Raw genomic sequence first — 23284 nt, forward strand, 5'->3', positions numbered from 1 at the left:
TGATAATTTTGAGAGATGAATCCTGACATCAATTTCAGTAGAGAAGTTCCTATAAACATGAGTCGAATTCCGCTTCGTTTTCGAGTTACAGGGTTTCCAACTCGGGACCCAAAATCGGCTCGCGACAATGGAAAATAAAATATAAATTTCGCGTTAGAAACTGTGTGTTAAAGTTATGATGAAGTTCAGAAAGTTGATTTGTATCAATATAACTTGAAATACAAAAATTGAAATTTCAATGATTAATTGCGAATGTTAGGGACTGCAGCCGTTACATTTCAAGTACAAAAATTGAAATTTCAATAAATGCGAATGTTAGGGGCTGCAGCCGCATGAACGGTTAATGGATATTAAATACTTAGGTACTTCTCCAATAGTTGTAAAAAATTCAGATTTTTAAAAGGTGGGGTTTTTGAGAAAATGGCGTCCAAACACGGCGTCTTAATGAATTTTTCAGCTTTTCATCATGCTATAACGTGGGATGTAATAATTAGAAACCTAAGTCCTTTACATTTTCAAGAGACCTTATGGAGTAGATTTCGATGCTACAAGCAGATGGTTGATATTGCTCGAGGACAGAAAAAAATGTTTGAAGTTAGCAAAAATTTTACCAAAGTTGGCAACATTGCGATTGAATTGCACGATTCCTATTTAACCAATAGACGAATTTTGGCCCTCCATCGAAACATACAACTTTATACTCTTCCTGCTATTGCGATTATGTTACTAAGTACACTCGTTTCTCTACAACAGAACTTTTAATTTGACATGTTTTTCAGTTTTTCGTGCAATCCGAGAGGAGGGCAGCCATTTTGGAGGGCTGTATATCGAAGGAAAAAAAATTTCAGCAAAAAGAAAAAATATGGGTCTAATAATATTGCATGTAGATCCCATATAAAAAAATAAATGAAATTTAAGACTATGATGGGGACCAATGTGGTTTGCCTGGACGATTTGAAATGGAATCGGTCACATACAAAATTGATCTAGCTCAAGTCAGGTTACACTATATTTCTCACTAATCTGAATCAGCAAACATTTATAAAATAAGAAAATACACTCCTTTGATTGGAAAGCATATTAGTGAGAAGTATAGTGCACTATTTACATTAGAAGTGAGAAATTTTGTTTCTAAGCTTTTAATCCATGCGAATAATATTAAGAAAAAACAGTATTATTGTATATACAGGGTGTTTCAAGTCAACACAGACAACGTTTGAGAGGCGATTCCTGACACGAAGATAAGACGAAAAGTATAAACCAACTGGGCGTAGAAATGCTTCCTCTCGGCTCTATGAGAAAATCTGTCGAGAAAATGCAAAAGTAGAAATTAACTTGAGAATAAAATGTCATATCAAAATCGGGTAAAAGGGAATGTTCATTATTTTTAATTGGGGAATCCATTAATGTACAACTGATCGTGGTGCAGGGGCGAAGGAGTGACCCTCAAAGAAACAAAATCTTTCTTGGAGTATTTTATCAAAATTTGAATTAAAAAATAAACAACAATCAAGTACAATGTTTTAATGAACAAAAATCATAGTACAGCGTTCAAGTTAAAGAAACACTGCTAGAATTAGGAAGAAGCTGATATAGATGTTTGATTTATCTGTTTTGTTTCAGTACATAACAAATTCTCGGAAGAAACACTGTTCCTTCTATGGATACATCCTTGAGTGAGACTTATTAATTACGAAAAATGCTAAAATACGTATGAAGCGTGGGAGTTCGCAGGTTTTGTAAGTGTAATTATTAAGAATGTCTTGCACTTTATGAATGTTCTACCACTTTGATTTTTATCTTTCTTCTTTTAATGAGAATCTATCCTTGCGTGTTTATATTTCTGAACTAGTACACTATTAAACTTTCTATTATGCGAAATTTTTATCTTCCTTTGTCTATCGTTTCTTCTCTTACTCTTAAAGTACCCTCTTGAAGTTTTATAGCCACGCTTCCTTGGCGATGCCTTTCTACTTTTTATGCCAAAATACATTACGCAAAAGTTCAGAATCAGTGACAACGCCAGAGAGGAGACAGAAGTGCGAGTTCCCACGCTTGGTGACGACGCCTGCCCTCCCAAACATGTTGTATGGTAATGTAGATCTAGTTGTATAAACTACCTTTTTCGGTATATAAAAATTTGCTGCCCCACAAAATTTTTCTCTCTCTTGCCCCCTCCAAGGAATTAAAGCTGGTGTCGTCACTGTCAAGAATCCTGCATTGAGTTCATGTATCAATTTTTTCCGAGTTCAAAATATTTTTCACTGAATGTTTTACAAGTTAAGCAATAGTATTGTGACTCAATGAAGCAGTCTATCCTATTAATTCACTATTGTTGAGTATGCAGGTCTTGTAAAATTGATCTCAAAATGCTTGCCAAATGCTGCAGATCGTAATGTGAAATACGCAATACGAAGGGCGCTCAGTAAATATCCTTACATAGACTACACCTTATCGATATGAACTGAAGTTACCGATATTACTTTTCGACGCAGTCCCGTTTTTGCAGTTTGGCTATGAGCTACTTTACTTCGACATCGTGAAATTTATTTCCCCGTCTCTCCATTGTTAGATAACTGCCTGATCACTTCGTTATCCGTGATGCGACTAATAATTCTTAAGACTCATACATCGAATCTATTTGATTTCTTGATATGCTATTCATTCAACTTGCATTTTCTTACAATTAACCTAGAACAGTAGTTCTCAGTTATTTGAATACTAAGACCCCATTTTACTAGGACTATAGATCCCTTTTTCCTTACAAACAACAAAAACAATAAAATGTATTAAAAAAAAACCACTTCAATGGCGACCCACCAACAATAGAGGGACGCGGTCACCAGTTGAGAGTGAATGACCAAGAAGATATATTTGCTGTTTCTGGACAAAGGAAACTATGTATTTCAACCTTTATTCATCAATACTCTTTTGCACATTGATTTATTGCATATAGTTTTTATTTGACCGATACATCTATCAGAATCATAGTTCTTCCTCCAAAGTAGGAGCACAGTGGCTCGGTTGTAATGCTCGAGGGATTTCTCGTTCGATCCCATACCATGAAGTTTGTGGTGAACAACAACATGTCTGTGAGTTTTCTCAGTTTTCCAGTTTTGTAGTACACTCTCATTATAAGTAGATTACCTGACCGTTCGTCTCCATTACCTTAAAAGATAACCGCAAGACGTTAAAGAGTTCGTTTCATTTCAGCTCTTTCTCCGAGAGTTTATAATGTACTCAAGACAAAACAGATCAATCAAGCATGTATATCTCTGCTTTCTCGAATTCTAACAGTGTACTTCTCACTTCAACGATGTACTATAATTTTTCTTCGTTCAAATATTGTACTTAATTACGGTTTTTGGTTATTCAAATTTTGATAAATACTCCAAGAACTCTCCAATTTCTTTGGGCGTCAAACTTGCGCCGCCCCTGTATCACACGTAATTATTCATTAATGAATTCTACGATTAAAAATAATGAACATTGCCTTTTACCTTACTTCAATCTGACATTCTGTTTTCGAGTTATGGCTGCGTTTGCATTTTTCCTACAAATTTTCGGGTGGTTATAGCGCCGAAAGGAAGAATTTCTACAATTAGGTTGGTCTATACTTTGCATATTACCTTAGTGTCGGAAATTGCCTCTAAAACTTTGTCGATGTTGTTTTGAAACACTCTTCACGAATCTTCACGAATATTGTATTAGAAGTGACAAATTGAAGTCGTAATACAAAGCTGAGTAGTAAATAATGCAACATTTTCTCAACCCAAACAGCACGCACGTGTATAGGCCGTGATTGACCGTCATTACAAGGTCAAACTGACCCAAGATGTAGTGTGCTAAGTGGATAATTTAACATGGAGGCCGCCACTCCGTCAATACTTTTAGTTAGCTTTTGGTGTCAGTGACTATAAGCACTCAATAACGCCTGATACGTATGAGTTAGAACTCGGGCATAACGCTGCAGCAGCAACCCATAACATTTGTCATGCGAAAAGGGAAGGTCAACAGCATAGCAATTCGTTGGTTCCAGATTTTTTTTTTTTTTTTTTTTTTTTTTTTTTGGGTTGTAACGTTGAAAATCACCCAAAATCCGGCTTCCCTCGGATAACAGATTCTAAGGCCATACAACACATTGAGAAAAATTCATCCAACAGCACACGATGATTGTCAAATCAACTCGGCATGTCTTAGTTCACTATAGCGTGTATCTTCACGAACTCGGGAAAACCATCAAGAGCTGCCGTATTGTACCACATGAGTTGTCTCCAGCTCAGATCTAGAGAGCAGATATGTGCCCACAACTGTTGCAAAATCAATGTGATTGCGTTTCCGGAAACGAATTGTCACATGCGACACAAAGTACGTGTTTTCCGAAATTCGAATGTGCAAAGACAGAGGCTAAGAAAGAACTATCTTCCAGAACCGGTTTCTCAAGCAGAGTCGTTTCGAGCAAGTCATGTTCTATGTATGATGGAACTACGAGAGTGTAATTAACTTCCAAATTCTTTCCTAACGATATGATCATCAATGCTGACCTTTATTCCGAACGGTTGGAGCGGATGTATTCTGCACTTCGCCAAAAATGTCTTGCATTGGTAAATCGAAAGCACGCCCTGTTGCAAGAGAATAACGCAAAACCACATTCGGCTCGATAAACTCAACAACAACAAAAAAACAAAACGATGACATCGAAGTGATGCCACACCCGCTATATAGTCCTAACTTTGCCCCTTCGGATTATTACCTACTTCGGTCCATGGAGTACTTCTGGAATCACGATGCTTCTCCAACCAGAAGGAGGTAAAAACAGCAGTGACTGACTTCTTTGCCTCTAAGGACAAGACGTGGAATCATAGAACTGGAAGGAAAGACTCAAATAGTCGAATACGAAGGCCTGCACATCGAATGATAACCTGTTTCATTGTACTGTAATAAACACAGCTATGTAGTGTACCAAACTGTTAGTATTATGAGAAGACTTATGATTTATCCTGAAGAATATGGGATGAAAATAGATGTTAGAAAGACAACAGCCATTGTGATGGGAGCTAAACAATCGGTGTTAAATATAGAAACAGGAGAGAATATAATAGGTAACTAGGTTTAGATATCTGGGTAATATCAAGTAAGGGCATGAAGTATGAATGTGAAATAAAAGCAACGTTAGGAATGACGAAAGAACCATTTAGAAGGAAGAAAAGTCTAATTTGTGGCTCCTTGAATAAAGAGTTGAGAAAATACATAAAATGCTTCATGTGATGGAAAGAAACATGGACATTACGCAAAAGCGATGATTAAAAAAAAAAGACACTGATAAATTACATTATGATGATGCTTATTATATTCGCGAAGATTATAAAAATAGTAGTGTGCATTGTTGAAGCAAGAAATCTTCTCTCTCACTAATTTCAACTCGAAACTATAAGAGTAAATCTCTAATATCAGACACCACACCACCACACTACTAGAGCAATGTCTCTCAGATTGTAAACTTTAAATGTACCAAGTTTGGTTGAAATGACTCCATGCGTTTGTTATGGTGGAACATATACATACATCTTTATATTTATAGATGTATGACAAATAACTTTGGAGTTGTCCTGTCAGAAAATAAGGAACTGAGAGAATAAATTACGAGGAGCAACACCTTTTGCGTTGCTTCTATCACAAAGTTAAGTACCGAGTAGAATAAATAACGACAGCTAAGCCAGCTGATATGCCCCTTCTTGCCTAAGCTGGGGGTTAAAACTCATCGGGATTAGCATCCAACAGCTAAGTGATCCCGAAAACATAGTAATCGACGATGGAATCCTATGGATTCGACAGTAATCTCGGCAATCTCAGATGTTTCCTTTTTATTTTTCACCCTTTCTAAGCTCCCATACCTATGGAGACAGAACGATATTTGGAATGTGACTATTTAATCTCAGCAACCCGAAAAACTATGGATTTGACACTAATACAGTAGTTTTCGATTATTTTTGAATACCATTTCCCTCCCAAAAACTACGGACTACATACTAATATAATCATTTTTTATTACACATTTCCTTTCCTCACACACCATAGGGACGCTAGTTTTTCTTTTAACTCACACTGGGAGCTGAACTTGGACTCTGTCAACTAAAATTTATGGCATAAACGCTATGATTAGAAAGAAGAAAAGTAGCGCCACCTGGGAAGCACATTATAATATACGTTCAAATTAAAGAATGTTGAATGTTGTTTGACCCCTCTAGTAGTTCTTGTACTAACACTGTTTGGTGATGGATATTTAGGTCACTGACAATGTCATGACTACTTACATCCCGGTCTTGTTCGATGTTTGCTAGAATATCATCCACTTCTGCTGTGATTGATCGCTCACTGCGAAGAACATTTTGGAAATCGAAATTTCAACAACGAAAGCAATTGAACAATCTTTTGGCAGTTGCTTTTGATGACATATCTTGTCTATAAACAGCACAAATTTCATGAGCCTGTGGAACACTTGCGTCTTTATCAAAATAAAACTGTACATGCAGGGCAGTTTTGCTGAAAGTTCACTTCTCTTCACGGCGTAATATCTTCGTCTCATAGGTATTCAAACTTTTAGCTCATTTACTAGCTCTGACCCCCTGTTACTCATACATAATTTCAGACACTAACGCCATATCGCATACAAGACCGAAAACTGAAATCCTTGTTTTACGTCCCATGCCTATGCCCTAGCTTAAGGAGGCGGATGATTAATGAAAGTGGATGATTGTGAAAGAATTAGTGGAATGAGAATGTGGGAGAAAAGGGAAAACCTCGAGAAATCCATGGACATGATGATGTCTACCACAAATTTCGACAGCCTGGATCGAACCAGTGACCCCTTGGATCAGAAGTGTGCGCTCTATCACTGAACTATCGTGCCCTAACATAAGACCAAAGAACGAGAGAGGTCAGGAGAGAGATCAAAAGTATGCTTAATGTTTTCTTTAACATAGAACGGATTGTTTAACATGAATTAGTCGCGGTGGACTAGACCGACCAATACTCAGTATTCTCGGAAAGATCTGGACTCAATTTCACACAATACCTCATATTTTCAACCACACTGCTTTCAGCGTTGCTCCTCATGTGCACCACGAAACAGAAGTTTGAATATGTTACAGCACATTTATTGAACACCAAGCTACATAATAACAAAACATAATCTTCCTTGAAAAAAAATCAAGTTTGACTACGTAAATTATCACTAGTACTAGATTCTTCAGAAATAAATTATCGTTTTCACACAGCATAATACTACCGAGTTCAGCAACAGAGGAAACAAATCTGCTTTAATGAAAATTGTTCTCAGCGACATACCTCTAACAATTCATTAGCTTATCAAATCCCATTCCTGAAGAAACGTTGTTTCCATGATGCAATGCATTCCTGGAAGGCACTTCCAGCATTAGCTCTCTTTTTAAACAGTGTATCAGGAAGTGACTTCATACATAAACATACTGTAGTATGTTAGTGGTAAGTGGGAATGGGAAGGGCGTAGGAATGCTTTATACTTTAGAACACACAGTTTTTGTTTCCCATTTTTGCTATGTGTGGTTTAGCGTTCTCTTGCAAGTAAAACCTTTTTTATTTGATCAAACAACAGTCGTGAATTCTTTTAATTTCTGCGCAGTATATGACAGAAGTAATGCTTTCATCAAGAGGAAGAAAAAATGAAATGAAATCTGTAAGTTTAACGTCCCACGGTTATGCCGGTTAGGCTAAAGGAGACGGTGATAATGAGAAATGAGTGAAATGGTGGAATGAAGAAAGTGGGAGGAAACGGGAGAACCCCGAGAAAGCCCACGAGCACGGTGTTTGTCCACCACAAAGTCCACACGGCGCAAGCTGGGATCAAACCAGGGACCCCAAGCACCGGATGTGAACGCTCTACCACTGAGCCACCGCGCCCCCTTTTTCATCATGAGGAAAGAAATACATTCGATTCTCAGCCATGGCTTTTGACACTTTGGGTGGATTTCAGTAACGTCTAGTAATTATCATACAAGATCTACCTGTCGTTACACGCATACGGAATCAAAAGTAACTGCACGTGTTTGTCCTTTGCTCTTTACGATAATCAATTAATTCTTGTGGGAAATATCTATTTTCACTTTCCTAACTTGCTATTGATAGTTGAAGATAAGTAAGAGTAAAATGTCTGAAAATGACGCGTGAATTTGCCTCTACTTATCCTTTTAAAGCGTTGCATCCACTTTTGACGTACACCTTCTGTCTTCCGCAATAAGACGACATTGATTCTTGACACGAAACTTTTCGAATTAGCTACGCACTATTTTCTGAAGTTGAATCTATACCCCAGGTCTCCAAAATGTTTCTGTCTCGTTATTCCCACAGTTTAAAGTAATTAAATAAAATCAAAATGATTCATGTTATACATATTGCTGTAGCACACCGTATGAGAACTGCAATTATTTCCGGCATTACGACTCCCTGCTGAAGTGATTTTCGACTAGAATTACTCACAATTCTGTTGTTTCAATGAATCTGGACTCAGAGAAGGTGACATTGTGAATTTCAACCATATATTCTCCGCCAACTTGGTAGAATCTTGTCATTAAAGCATAACATTATTATTACTAAAGAAAATTCAATTATCATTAAAAATTTGCAACAATTACCTGTGATTTCATATAACGGAGGAAAAAATCAAGTAAAAATGATTTTCCTTTGCGAAAGGCTCCTGCAACTGATACTACCACAACATGTTTATCTTTAATATGTGGCTGCATTAATATCTCCTCCAATGCCTTTTCATCTAATTCAAAACGGTGCTGTTGCTCTGAAATCACTATCTGCACGGCTCGTCCTCCCATTTTGCCTGTAAGAAGAAGAATAAAACTTATAATTGCATTATTAATAATACGAAGGCTAGGATTTGCAGAGGAAAAAAAAATCTTAAATTAGGACGTGCAAAACATGAGAAATGATGATTTCAGTGTTCAAGAACAATTTTTAATGGACATACTACTACTAGTAATAATTTCAAAATATATTTAGCGTAAAGCCGGAACAATGCTACAGGCTGCGTATTAGCCATTAGGCCATATTAGATTTTATATTACACTATAAACATTTGAAGCCATACCATTACTACGGTATCCAACGCTACAGTACTTTAGATTGTGCATTGATCCGTCTATTTCCGCTGTATTGTTAATGTGGTAGAGGCTTCCGAACTTTGAATGTCTGTGACACTATAGTGTACTTTAGTTTACAACATTGAATAATAAATGTGGTATTTTAAGTTTTCGTTTAACATGTAGATCTGAAATATGTAATAATATGGCATTGTGCTATTTAATTTTAAAAAAAAAGAAAAAAAAAAAAAAAGAAAAACAACCTAACTTTATATTGGGTTGGGAACAGTGTTCATTGGGTGTTGCTGCTTAATACGTGCGACATTTGTTGGTGATGTAAGCGTCTTCTTTGCATTGCAGGTAACTACTGCATAGCTTGGAAGAATGTTTAGGATGGTAATCCTAGTTACTGGTGAAATCCGCGCTCCTGAGGAAATTCCATGTCTCACTTGAACGTTGTGAAACACATTTTTGTCAATTATTCCGCTAATTCGAACTAAATTATTAACGTGGTAGTCTGCAAAGCACCCGCAAATAGTTCCTCACGTTTGGGAGATGAAACTTCGTATATGAACTCAATGAGAAATAAGTGGATACACAGCGTTTTAGAAAATTCTGCCTTCCTTCGGTAAGGAGGAGGCAATGTCTAATGTCTATAATCTTTTTCTTAATGTATTAAAACAATATCGCCATTTTCTCTCGTCATCACAGTAAAACAGTTAATTTACATGACATGAATTTTTGTACATAGCACCTGACTCAAGATGAGTTTTTATCATAACATTTTCATTAAAATATGTATCCTAAGGGGCAAATGGGAGTTAAACAGGTGCGCCGGAAATTGGATCTCTCAAGATTATCTTATGTTCGGGAGATGGAACTCGCTATATAAACTTCTCACTGAAAAGATAATGATTGATCACTTCGTTGAGCTGGATTTATATTATCTCATTTCGAATCAAATATGTATCCTAAGAGGATGGGAACGCGGGTTCAAATGTTCCTTTCAAATATTTGCTAATTTGAAAGGTAATTTTACTTTTCCCGTACTAGTGAAATTTCTGATGCCGCTTTTATTGTAACACCACTTAATAATAAAACTGAAACCTCTGTAGTTAACTTATTAAACAAGAAATATCTAAAATCTAGGTGTTGTAGAGTTCCACCTCTTGCACAATTAATACATAGTCCAACTTCAGTATTTATTTGAGATCTGTCCTACGGAGGAAAATCGTATGGGTGTCTAAGGTCTCAAGAATAGTTTGTTGCGTTGGTTTATACAAAATAATAAAAATAACAAGGAATATCGTTTGACAGTGTAAAATTAAGACTTACAAATTATGCTAATCCAATACTCAAATTCAAAGTAGTGCATGTGTACGTACTGGCTGCAATAGAGTAGTGAAATCAAAGATAAAACCTGCTCCTCGACCGCTGAATTCATATCAAAAAGCCATTACTCGCTACCCCTTACTGTTTTCGTTCCCTGGTGATAAGAGTTCAAACCAAAAAAACTTTATTTCACCCACTTCCGGTTTGAACAGAGTGTTAAGGGAGGAGATAGAACCTATTCTTCGAACACTGAATCGACAGCAAAAAGCCATTTGATATCTTTAACCGTTTTTGCTCTACGGAAATCAGTATTGAAAGAGGAAAAAACAGTAAATTTGAACCACTTCCGGTTTTGGTAGAGTGATATGGATAGATAGTTATGGTATGTTGTCCTGAGACGCTGAATCGTTTACAAAAAACACCGTCTATTACCGTCTTTGTTATGGCGATAAACTTTGAAACCGGAAATGGTAAATTTAACTACTTCCAGCTTCCCGATTGCATAAAAATGCCTCTTGATAGGATTTGCCGTTTTTGTTCTCTTGAAATCAGTACCGAAACCGGAACTAATAGTAAATTTGAACCACTTTAGGTTTTAATACAGTGTTGTGAATAGTTATGATATGTTGTCTTAAGACGCTGAATCGTTTACTAAAAATAGTTTCTAGTTATATGTTACCGTTTTCGTTCTATGGCGATAAACGTTGACACCAGAAGTAATAGTAGATTCGAACCACTTTCGGTTTTGATAAAGTGTTGTGGATAATTATGTTATGTTGTCCTGAGACGCTGAATCTTTTGCAAAGATACTTGTCGCTATTTATTATCGTGTTTGTTATGTGGTGATAAACGCTGAAGCCGGAAATGGCTCATTTTAGCCACTTCCGGTTTGAACAGAGCTTCAACGGAGGAGACGACACCTATTCCTGGGATGCTGAATCGATTGCAAATAAATAAATAAACAAATAACATCTTGATAGCATTTACCGTTTTTGCACTATGAAAAATTAGTATTGAAACAGAAGTAATAGTAAATTTGAATCACTTCGGATTTCGATAGTTTGTTGTGGATAGTAATGACATGTTATCTTGAGGTGCTTAATAGTATGCACAAAACGCTTCTTTCCATTTGTTTTCATTTCATTGTGATAAACGCTGAAACCGGAATGATTAATCTTAACTATTTTCCATCTGAATAGAGGGTTAACAAAGCAGACAGAATCTATTCTTCGGATACTGAATCGATCACAAAAAACGGTATCTTGATAGCATTTACTGTTTTTGCTTTTACTTATATCAGAATTGACACTGGAAATAATAACAGTAAATTTGAACAGCTTCCGGTTTAGGTAGAATATTGTACATAATCATAATATTTTGTTCTGGCACGTTGAATCGTTCGCAAACAACCGCTTCTCGTTATCTGTTGTCATTTTCATTCTATGGCTATAAACGTTGAAACCGTAAGTAACAAAAATTATAACCACTTCCGCTTTTGGCAGTATTGAGGATAATTATGCTGTCTTGAGACGCGGAATAGCTTGCAAAGAAACGCTTCTCGTTATCTGTTGTCATTTTCATTCTATGGCTATAAACGTTGAAACCGTAAGTAACAATAAATGATAACCACTTCCGCTTTTGGCAGTATTGAGGATAATTATACTGTCTTGAGACGCGGAATAGCTTGCAAAGAAACGCTTCTCGCTATGTTACCGTTTCCATTTTATAATGATAAACGTTCAAACAGGAAATGACCAATATGAACCACTTCCGGTTTAAATAGAGTTAACGGAGATGTAACCGCCCTTGGGATGCTGAATCGACTGCTAAAAACCACATCTCGATATATCTTACAGTTTTTGTTCTGATACCTGTCGACTAACGAAAGGACCGTCAATCCGACACTTATTCATAGCATAATTTGGAAGTCTAAAAAGAAACACGATTTAAATTTTATTCCAACTTTTATTTTAAAAAATAAACAAAAACGAACTTTTATATAAAAAGTCATGATTTTTTTTCAATCTTGCCCGACCTGACCAATCGATAATTCCTATGCTACAGTGATACTGTATATGTTCTTGAAATATTATTAGTCTTTCTCTTTGAAGTATTGGGTTGTGCACTATGAAATGTCATTTATGGAAGGTTGACTAGAGATAAAGATAGCAGAGCTTCTGCGCGAAAGGATCTGAAATTCCGTCCGTGGATGCGGTGGTTGTCTCACGAGAGACAGCTGCACACATTATATTGAATCGTAGTGTGTGGATTGTGTTACCCTATGAGTAGCAACTGGAACACGAAACCAATGTAATGGTGACAAACAATAAGTGTTTACAGATGGAACCATCAAAATATATGGACAGTTCAGCGTTGGTACAAGAAGTTCCATAGCGGCGATCTAAGTTCTGGGAATGATGAGCAGAGATGATCGTTGTGTGAAAAACGACGATTTGAAGGCTGAAGTGGATAAGGGAACACGTCAAACGGTGCAACACTTGCTGCTAAAATGAACATTTTCCCATAAGCCATTTCAAACCATCTAACGGCAAGAGGGAAGGTGAAAACGACGAATCACTGGATGCCACATCAATTTGATGAAGAGCACAAACAGCAACTGAAAGTGTGTTCGTGCCTCAGTTTAAGACCCAAGAGGGATACGCCGATGTATCGTACCGTGATGTCCGATGAGATAACTTGTGATAACTTGAGCAGGACAGGGCAGTGGTTGAATGTCGGTCAATCACTTCGCAGGACGGCAAAACTATTTCTCTATCCACAGAAAATTATGATCTTACTGCTTGGTGGATTGTCGCTCGTAAATGCACTATAATTTTCTGGAATCTTGTAAAATCATCACAGCAGTAATAAAATGATATCTTTTTGTTTAACGTCCCGCCACCTTTAGACTAAAACCAGGGTTTGCCCAAGTGGGCCCAGCCCGAAAAAACCCACCGGGTTTTTTCGGGTTGGACCCGCCTGAAAAAAACCCATCTTAAAACTCACCTGGGTTTTTGACTTTTTTGTTAGTGTATTATTGGTACAACTAAGGTGATCACATTGAAAGTTATTTTTATCAGATTTTAAACTTTCTTTGGGCGAATTATATACTTTCATGTTAAGATAGACAACAATATTCAACATAAGACCTTTATAAAGCTCTAAATGCACTGAATAAATAAGTACATAAAAAACCTCACCTTAGCTTGAGATAATTGTAGAGCAAATTAATGTGCGGATTATGCTTATAGCCTATTTGAAGTAAAGTAAGCGATTGTATATTTTAGAAAATACTTTCCGTGAATAGTGTGTTCCCTGACTCGGCGCCGCCGAGGGACGTTATCCCTCATACGTTGACGGGTTTAAGGTCATAGGTGCCGGTACTAACAGTAAATATGTAAATACCTTAGTAAAACTATTAGTATTATTTTTTCCTTTGATGGTAACAACAGTATTCAGTAAAATTTGGTTTTCCAACAACAGTTAAGTCAAGTCATTTTTTGCTAGCCTTCAAATAAGCATTCTGTAGAATCAACACTAGCAATAACGTGAAAATTCCTGTCAAAATTAAGAAGCTTAATGCTCGGAGCTCCGAAGACTACGTAACGCTTACTATTTCAAGTGCTGCATTGAAACTTAAGTATTAATGGAAGTTTCGATGTACAGTAAAGCAAGTTGCATTTTCAGGGAAAACCCGTCGTGAAAGAAGTGTTCGGGAAATTCCCGCAATTGAACCCACAAAGCATCGAAAGTGAATACTTCAACAATAAATCTATTTATTTTACTGGAGGATATTTCATTTCATTTTAGACATTTTGAAACATTTACTTTATAAAATATGAATTACAGGCCTATCTTTGTTAAATGTATAAAATTAATTTTCGGAAAAGAACGGTCTTGCAACAAGTGCTCGGGTAATTCCCGTAATTGAATGCGCAAAGCATCGAAAGACCATTTATTTTACGTTGAAAAATATTTAAGACATTTTGATGAATTATGTCTTTGTTTTAAATTAATATAGCTATTTGGTATTCATATTTGGCGAACGTCACTGAGGCTCCTAGGATGACTCGATCTACATTTGTTAATTTGTCTGCCTTTACCACACAGTGTTCAACTTTCGGTCTTTTAAATTTTCAGGATACAATCCAGAGACACACTAAATTTTCTGTTTAGATTTTGGCAGCATACCAACGTAAAATTACAAAATGGCGCGCTTTAAAAAAAAAAAAAAAACTGATATCCACTGGCGAAAATCCCGGGGGGATGATGGGGACATATCCCCTACAATCTTGGAACTGTGCCCCTTAATAATCCGATTGGAAATGTGTCTTTTAGGAAGAAATGTGATGATTTGTGCCCAACTGTCACAAAGGAAAGTGAGATGAAATTGATACCTCCCAGAATAAGCCTCAAATCTGACCGCCTCCCAATGTTGAAGACAACTCTGCTCCCCTACCCATGTTGTCCCGGAGTCCCACACAGGGGACATAAAATACGACGATATTATTATTGCTTTACAACTTCAAAATCAGACTGGCAACATTGAAAACTGTTTACAGGGAATGATCATATTTGGATCATTCCTTGTGAACAGTTTTTAATGTTGCCGGTCGGATTTTAAAGTTATAAAGCAATAATAATGTCGTCATATTTTATGTCCCCTGTGGAGGACGCCGGTACCGACATGGGTAATCCTCCTCAGCATTGTTTTTCGCCTTCATAAATATTTTGTACATCGCATATATAGGGCTATATATATATATATATATATATATATATATATATATACCGTCTTACCCTTCCCCCCAATGTTGAAGACAAATTTGCGCCGCTGCTGATATCCACGCTACAAAGCGCAATTTTAGGTCTTTCAACTTGAAATTTTCAAAGTAGAAGCACGAGAGACTAAATTAGCTGTATATATTTTGGCGGCATAAAATTTCAAAATGGCGTCCATTTTTCAAAATAGCGGGTATCCATGCTGCAAGGTGCAATTTTCGGACTTTTTAAGTTGATATTTTGAGGGTAGATGCACAAGACATTCTAAATTTGCTGTATAGATTTTTTCAGCGATCCAATATAAAATTTCAAAATGGCGGCATTTTTTTCAAAACAGCAGTGAATAGAAAGTTGTTGCAAGTTGTGACAATGACACTCATGAAATGTAAATCATATTTTAACATTTTTACCCCAAAGAGATTGAAATATTTCGAAAAAACCCAATTAAACCCGAAAAAACCCAATAAAACCCGAAAATACCCGAAAAAACCCACATGGGCCCAGGTGGGTTGGGTTTTTTCAAAAATACCCGGGTTTTTTCAAACCCTGACTAAAACAGACGGATGATTAAAGCAAGTGATGAAATAATTGGTGGAATGATGTGGGAGGAAACGGGAGTACCGAGAAAACCAACGGACATATTGTCCACCACGAACTTACTTGTCCTGGGATCGAACCAGAGACCTCACGCATCAGAGGTATGCGCTCTAACATTGAGCCACCGTGTCCCCCCTACAGTCATATAGTGCAGAAATCTCATATGCACCAGAAATTGCGCCAACAGTATCCCTTACTGGTCAACAGAAAGGAACCACTCATTTTGCAAAATAATGCTCGCCCATATTGGTAACAACTGTCGCACGCCTCTGAGTTGGGATATGAAGTCCTTCCACATCCAACATAAAATTCTAAGTTCAGTCATAATGACTATTATCTGTTTTAGGCCCTGCACATACATCTCCGTGGAAAATTTTTCAACAATGTAGATGCCATATAAAAAGACTTCACAACTTTCATTATTTCCAGACTTCAATATGTATTTCGTTAGAGTATGGAGGAGTCACTCGCTGAGAGAAATTTATTGCTGACATGGACGATTACTTTGATTAAATACACGTCTTCATAACGAAGTTATTGCTGTTTTACTTCTTATCCCCAGAAGCAACATTTCAAGTGCACAACCATTTTTTTACAATACAAAATTATTACGTTATTTTAATATAAACATAATCCATACATACATACCTGTCCACAAACTTTTATTATTATTATTTACTTTTCTTCACAGTTTCTCGATAATAAATTGACAATAGTTACCCCAAGTGGAAATATTCTTTCTTATTAGCTAATAACACATTGAGATAATTGTAATTAAAGATTACGGAATTAACAATCAAAGAACTTGCCAGTGTCAGAATTTAACTTCAAATTACTCATTTTTATCACAGTTGAGCATTGTTATGATGAGCATCTCACGGAATATTTTTGTCAGATCTGGCTCGGAATGTGTACAAATTTCACATGAATTAAAACTACATAAAATAATAATAGATCAGGGGCGTCATTTAGGACGGGCAAGAGGGGGCAATTGTCCCTCCCAAGAGTTTGAGGAATGCTTATACTTTAACTGATTGTCTATTAATACACTAGTATAAAACGTGAAAGTCTTACGTCGGTGGTACTCTTGCCCCCCTCAAGCGAAGTCTGAAATGACGCCCCTGCAGTAGAAGCATCTATCATGCATAAACAGTATACAAAAAAAACATGAAACTAGAATTAAACTGAAAGATCAGTAAAAACAAAATAAAAGAGCTTTTGCGTCAATAGAAGAAAGAAAACGAAAAATGAAATGAAATGAAATTTTTGAGTTTTACGTCCCATGGTTATGCCGGTTAGGCTAAAGGAGACGGTGATGATGAAAAGCTTTGAGTTTTACGTCCCACGATTATGCCGGTTAGGCTAAAAGAGACGGTGATGATGAGTAATGAATGAAATGGTGGAATGCAGAAAGTGGGAGAACCCCGAGAAAACCCACGCACACGGTGTTTGTCCACCACAAAGTTCACTTGGCGGGAGCAGGGTTTGAATCCGAGACCCCTAGCACCAGAGGTGAACGCTCTACCACTGAGCCACCGCGGCCCACAAAGAAAACGAACAGAAAGAAAAATGAAATGATACGTCCATTCATACATACTATATTTCCTTTAACATGTCGATCTTTCCTTGTGTAAGACACTTGAAAATAGATAACAGATAACAACGAAAAGAACAAAACATGTAAGGCTACCATACAACCCAACCAAAAAGAAATCAACTACAGGAGCTATAAAGTGTGTTTTGCTCTCATCTCTAATATCCAAATACATATACGGATACACAAAAATAATATCTAAACATATATCTTTATTGGTGACGATGAATCGCTTTGTTTCAGCATAAGATGAAAGAAAAGCAGTTTCAATAGTTGGATTTGTTGCTTTCGTTCGCGATTCAAGAGACAGCCAAGGGGTTCTTCAACATAGGCTCGGAGTTTACTCCGGGAACGTGAGTTTCTGGTAATAACCACTAGTAAAAAATCATTATGGGTAAAAGCCACGGAACGAATTACACAACTGAATAGTGTTTTTTTTTTATTTTTTCTTCTCTTTCTTTTTCTTTCAGTCTTCAACATAAGCATTTTAAATTACATTATTTTATCTACTGTCTATGGTAAATCTAAATACTGATGAACTTTTGAATGTAGCCATACATTCTAAATACAAACAAAACATGGCACAACTTGCAAAGTAACTTATTATTTCACGAAACATATCTTTCGTGTATCTTATCCCTTTCTTTACTGATATCTCTCTGAATTGTGTTAGTTTGAGTCACTAGGGGTCACGCACCACATTGTAGTAATTTCAACTAAAAAAAAAAAGTTTTGTTTCACATTTAAATTCGGTAACTTATGAGCTACAATAACAAAATGTGTTCATCTACCATATTATTTTAATTTCACTTTTTTTTTTTTTTTAAATCGCATAATGATTTCCTACACCCTAGGACAATCTACTTTAATGTGAAAGTAATAAAACATAAAGCGAGAATCTGCCTTCTACGGTCATTATTATCACAAAAGCAAGGAGATATACAATGGAATGAGAATATATAGAACTAAGCAGCAAAGAGAAGGACAAGCTGTTCTTCTACTCTTAATAAAGCAGTAAGTTTAATTACACTGTTACGCCGAAATATGAAATATGGACTATTGTGCATAAATGCCGTATTATTATTATTAAAAACAACAACGGTAGCAAATCTTCTCCTTCATGCGTACATTTATTTGCTACAGTAACATTCACTAGATCTAATGACATCAATGATGACATCCTCTTCAGAGGTGGACCTGAATTTCGTTGAGCACGAGGCGTAGATCTAGGAATAAATTACCTACTCCCTTCCTCGGTTATATGTATGGGTGTAACTTAATGTAACAAACGTCGGAGGTGATTCCTGACACCGACAAGCAAAACAGGTCCTATGAACGTATAACATAGTAAATATGGCAAAGTTAGCGAGGGCCGTAAGTGTGGAAACAGTAGTAAGTTCGAAGCACTAGATATTGAAGAAAATCAAAAAGCTTAGAGAAAGTCTGCAGGTGGCGCTCGTGTTAAATCCGTAGTTGCTCGGTTTAAAGGTGGAGCTTGTATTCAAGACGCTACAGTACAGGAGTGCAGTCGTTGTGCTGCGAGTGTTGAATAGACCAAGTGGCAGTGCTCAACTAAAATATGGTGGGTTATTCAAACCGCGAGCAGGCCGACAAGCTATTCACGCACAGTCGTGCAGATGGCAATGGGCGTGACGCAGCACGACTATGACAGGAGCGTTTTCCTAACAGACGTCAACCATTATACAGGCAACCATCACTGTAGACATAATGTTTGCAGCAATTTATCCACGCATGTGTAAAACCTGGACCGTACTACCTGTCCATGTGGATGCTATTCGACCCTGTCGTGCTCGTACCTTTTATGGACGAACGAGTGTTAGAAGCTGTCAACAATGAGCCAAGTACGAGTACAAGGGAACTTAGCTGTGAAATGGAGGTTAATTACATGACTATATATTGTACGTTACATGAAAATGCCTTGTACTCATACCATCTGTGAAGTCACAAGGACTGACAAAAGCGGATTTTCAACCACGTGAAGCATTCTTCCCAGTGGTTCATTTAACAGACCACTACTTACTATCACAAGCATCAGTACTGTTCACTGGCGTAGTCACATTTGGAAGGGATGGTATCATTAACATGCATAACACACACACGTGAGCAGATGCACATCACCATAATACGGTTGTCACTCATCATCAATACAAATTTGCACTCAATTTATGGTATGGTATTGTCTATGATCAACTGATTGGCCTATACATGCTACTCCGAAGACTGAATGGAGCATTGTACTTGACCTTCCTGCAGAATACACTGTCCGATAGCAAATGTTCCCCTATGGATTTGTCGCAACATTGGTACATACATGATATGGCTCCCGCGCACTTCAGTGTGAATATCTGCCGGTGGTTGAACAACAACTTCCCAAGACGTTGGATGAGGCGTGGCGGTCCAGTGCATTGGACTGCTCGGTCTCCGGTCTTGAATCCACTAGATTTTTATGTGTGGGAACACATGGAAAGTATGGTATATGCTACTCCTGACAACATAACGCCTGTGCAAACGTTCGCCGTGACCTAGGTATCTTCGAACGAGTTCGGCAATCTGGCAGGCACTCGGAACATCTCCTGTGATCTGCCCAACGAATGTAAGTTTGTTTCTCTCCACGTTGATATCTACCACTTCTAAGTTACCGTTTCCACGCTTTCGGTCCTCGCTAACTCTGCCAATACTATGTGTGTTCATTCGAACTTTTTTGCTCATCTTGGTATCAGGAATCACCTCCCGATGTTTGTTATAATAAGTAACACCCTGTATATTAGTTTTATGTACACAAAGGCCATAAAAATGCTTCTTACACAATATTTTATTCATTCAATTTTATTTAAAACACTACGTAGTGAAAACAAACATATTAGGAAATGCACATGTTTCTTCAGAGAAATTTAACACTCCCTTCTTACAGGAGTTCTACCAGTTTCCATCAGCACGATTACTTTTGTTCAAAAAGGTTCTGCTTCTTTCGGAACCCCGCCAACTGCGAACTTCAATGCAATTCAAGGTGTTATAGTGTTGCCATTTCTAACGTAATCGCAACAGACAGGAAAGTGGAGCGCACAGTTTACTATTTAGAATGTGCATTAGCCAGGAGCCGTTAGTACACTTGTCTACAGATTTGTGCATTCTTCAAAGATAATGCCAGCAATGGAAAAGGAAACTACAGCGTATGTATTGGCGCTTCTTGTTTCTGAGTAACTCTTAACTTACATAAATAGTTTAAGGTAATGTACAACTACAGAACATTACAGTTGTCCCTGACGATAGTAAGCATGCTGTCTTATGTGGATTTGGAACACAATATCAAAATTCTTTACTATAACATACCAATCCTATTACTACTCGCCAGCCGATTATTATTATACGTTGTATTTCTTATGCCTTAGTAATTTATGATCAATTCATAAGACTAGATAAAAGACATATTGCCGAATTTCTACTTTCTCGGTTAGGAATATACATATATCCAACAGTTCCTAATAATAATAATAATAATAATAATAATAATAATAATAATAATAATAATAATAATAATAATACGGAAATTAAATCAATCCGATATGGAAGTCACACTTTTAAATATGTCTCTTTTCTATAAAAATGGGTAATTCTCCCGATACGAATCCCATAGAAAATGTTTGGGAACTACAGAGAAGTAGTAAATTAAGAAATTACGACAAAAATTGACCTAATTGAAAAAGTAATTCAAGTGTGGTATCACCATCCTTAGATGCAGGACACAGTAAAGCAGGAATTGATAGTACGCTAAGGTGAATCGAAACATTAAAACGTCAAAGGCAGCTCTATCAAATATTAAGGAAATATTGAAGTTGTATTCAGTAAGAAACACAATAATTTAATTCATTAATTGCTGTAATTGTAATTAATGTTACAATGCAATCATCTTAATATTTCATGTAATAATTTAAATATTTATCCTCAAATTCTGCACAAAATTTACAAAAATAAATAAATAAATAAATAAATAAATAAATAAATAAAATAGAAAATAAAATAAAGGTGAGCCTAATAATGCGGCTAGAGACTATAGGAGCTGTGCCAATATCATTATTTTAGATAAATAACATTACAACTATTTCGTGATTTTTTCCCTGTGTTTATTTTCATTTAAATTAGATCTTCATTATTCCTTTTGTATCCAGTCAGGTCTTTTAAAAGTCTGGTTTGTGGCTATCCATCTTTCTTTGAAGAGCGTTGTCCATGGCTAAAATTATATCAAGAGGCTCCATGGTGGGCAAAACTGTTACGCAGCGTGAGCGCAGCAACCAAAGATTTAAATATAAAACGTATATTAATTATACAACACCTTTCAATCAATACTTTACACAGAGAGACGGTAATTAAAGGTCAGAATTATTTAGAAAGGACTAATATTGTTTTGGGGCAGCTGCAAACAGAATAATATATCCTTCGTCTGTGTCAATGCTTCATAGATGGCCATTTTCCACTGGGTTCGCTCGCGCTCGCGCTCACCTGTCTCTACTGGGCTCGCGCTCACTCGGGCTCGCGCTCATCTGTTTTGACTGGGCTCGCACTCACTCGCGCTCGCGCTCAACTGTCTCAACTGGGCTCGCGCTCACTAGCACTCGCGATCACTTCTCTCAACTGAGCTCGCACTCACTTGGGCTCGCGCTCATCTCTTTTGACTGAGCTCGCACTCACTTGCGCTCGCGCTCAACTGTCTCAACTGGGCTCGCGCTCACTAGCACTCGCGATCACTTCTCTCAACTGAGCTCGCACTCACTCGGGCTCGCGCTCATCTCTTTTGACTGGGCTCGCACTCACTCGCGCTCGCACTCAACTGTCTCAACTGGGCTCGCGCTCACTAGCGCTCGCGATCACTTCTCTCAACTGAGCTTGCACTCACTCTGGCTCGCGCTCACCTGTCTCAATTGGACTCGCGCTCACTAGCGCTCGCGATCACTTCTCTTAACTGAGCTCGAGCTCGCGATCTTTTCTTTCAACTGAGCTCGCGCTCACTGGAGCTCACGTTTCCTTCTCTCGACTAGGCTTGAGCTCACTCGGGCTCACGCTCGGGCTCATTTCTCTCAATTGGGCTCGCGCTCTCGCACTCGGGCTCACTTTTCTCAGTTGGGTTCGCACCGACTTATTTCATTGGGGCTAGGGCTTACTCGGGCTTGGGCTGAATTATTGAGTCCAAGTCCGGTGTAGCTCGAGTTCCGAGCTCGCGAGCATCGGGTTCGGGAGTTTGGACATCTACGAAATGGGGTGTCAGACATAAGCTCAGTGGAAAAAAAACTCACCGGACATAAGCTCACTGGCAGTTTTATATTACAGGGCGGACAAAAGCTTACCGCTAGCAAACATGAACTCCCTTCACGGACTTGTAATAAAATTCACCGAATATTGAAATCTAGGCTTTGGCTACTTCCTAAACGGAATGGAACTACTATCTTAGATCACTTATCAGATGTATATATAAAGAAAAATAAGGATGTTGCGGAGTTGCGTTGTATTAAAACAGGGCAGACTTTGAGGAACTTCTAATAATATGTCCTGGATATTAAAATCTATCCTTTGACTGTAATTGTAAATAGACCTAATAACTTAGTAGAAAATAGAGCTATTAATGTCGTATAGCAATTACCAGATACCAGAAAAAAATAGGGATGTTGTAAGTTTAATGTGTTAAGCATGGGCGACAGTAGGCCTAATTTAGGCCCTGGAAATTTTGGGACCAAATTTTTCTTATAGGCCGGACAACTCATTGCTGCATTAAAATAATTTCATGATTAGGCATGAATACTTACATAATAGAATTTGCTTGCTTGCTAACAGGATTGGA

General features: G+C 37.3%; 1 protein-coding gene across 1 annotated transcript in view; it reads right to left on the reverse strand.

The window, feature by feature from the left end:
- Positions 1–23284, reverse strand: part of atl (atlastin GTPase) — a 125617-nt gene that overhangs the window by 56911 nt on the left and 45422 nt on the right. Inside the window, exon 2 of the mRNA XM_081732557.1 lies at positions 8670–8869. Within this exon, the coding sequence (XP_081588683.1) occupies positions 8670–8869 (200 nt within the window). The remainder of the gene's footprint in view (positions 1–8669; positions 8870–23284) is intronic.

This window comes from Thermobia domestica, chromosome 11, assembly GCF_964235325.1.
Source record: "Thermobia domestica chromosome 11, izTheDome1.hap1.1, whole genome shotgun sequence".
Taxonomy (NCBI): Eukaryota; Metazoa; Arthropoda; class Insecta; order Zygentoma; family Lepismatidae; genus Thermobia; species Thermobia domestica.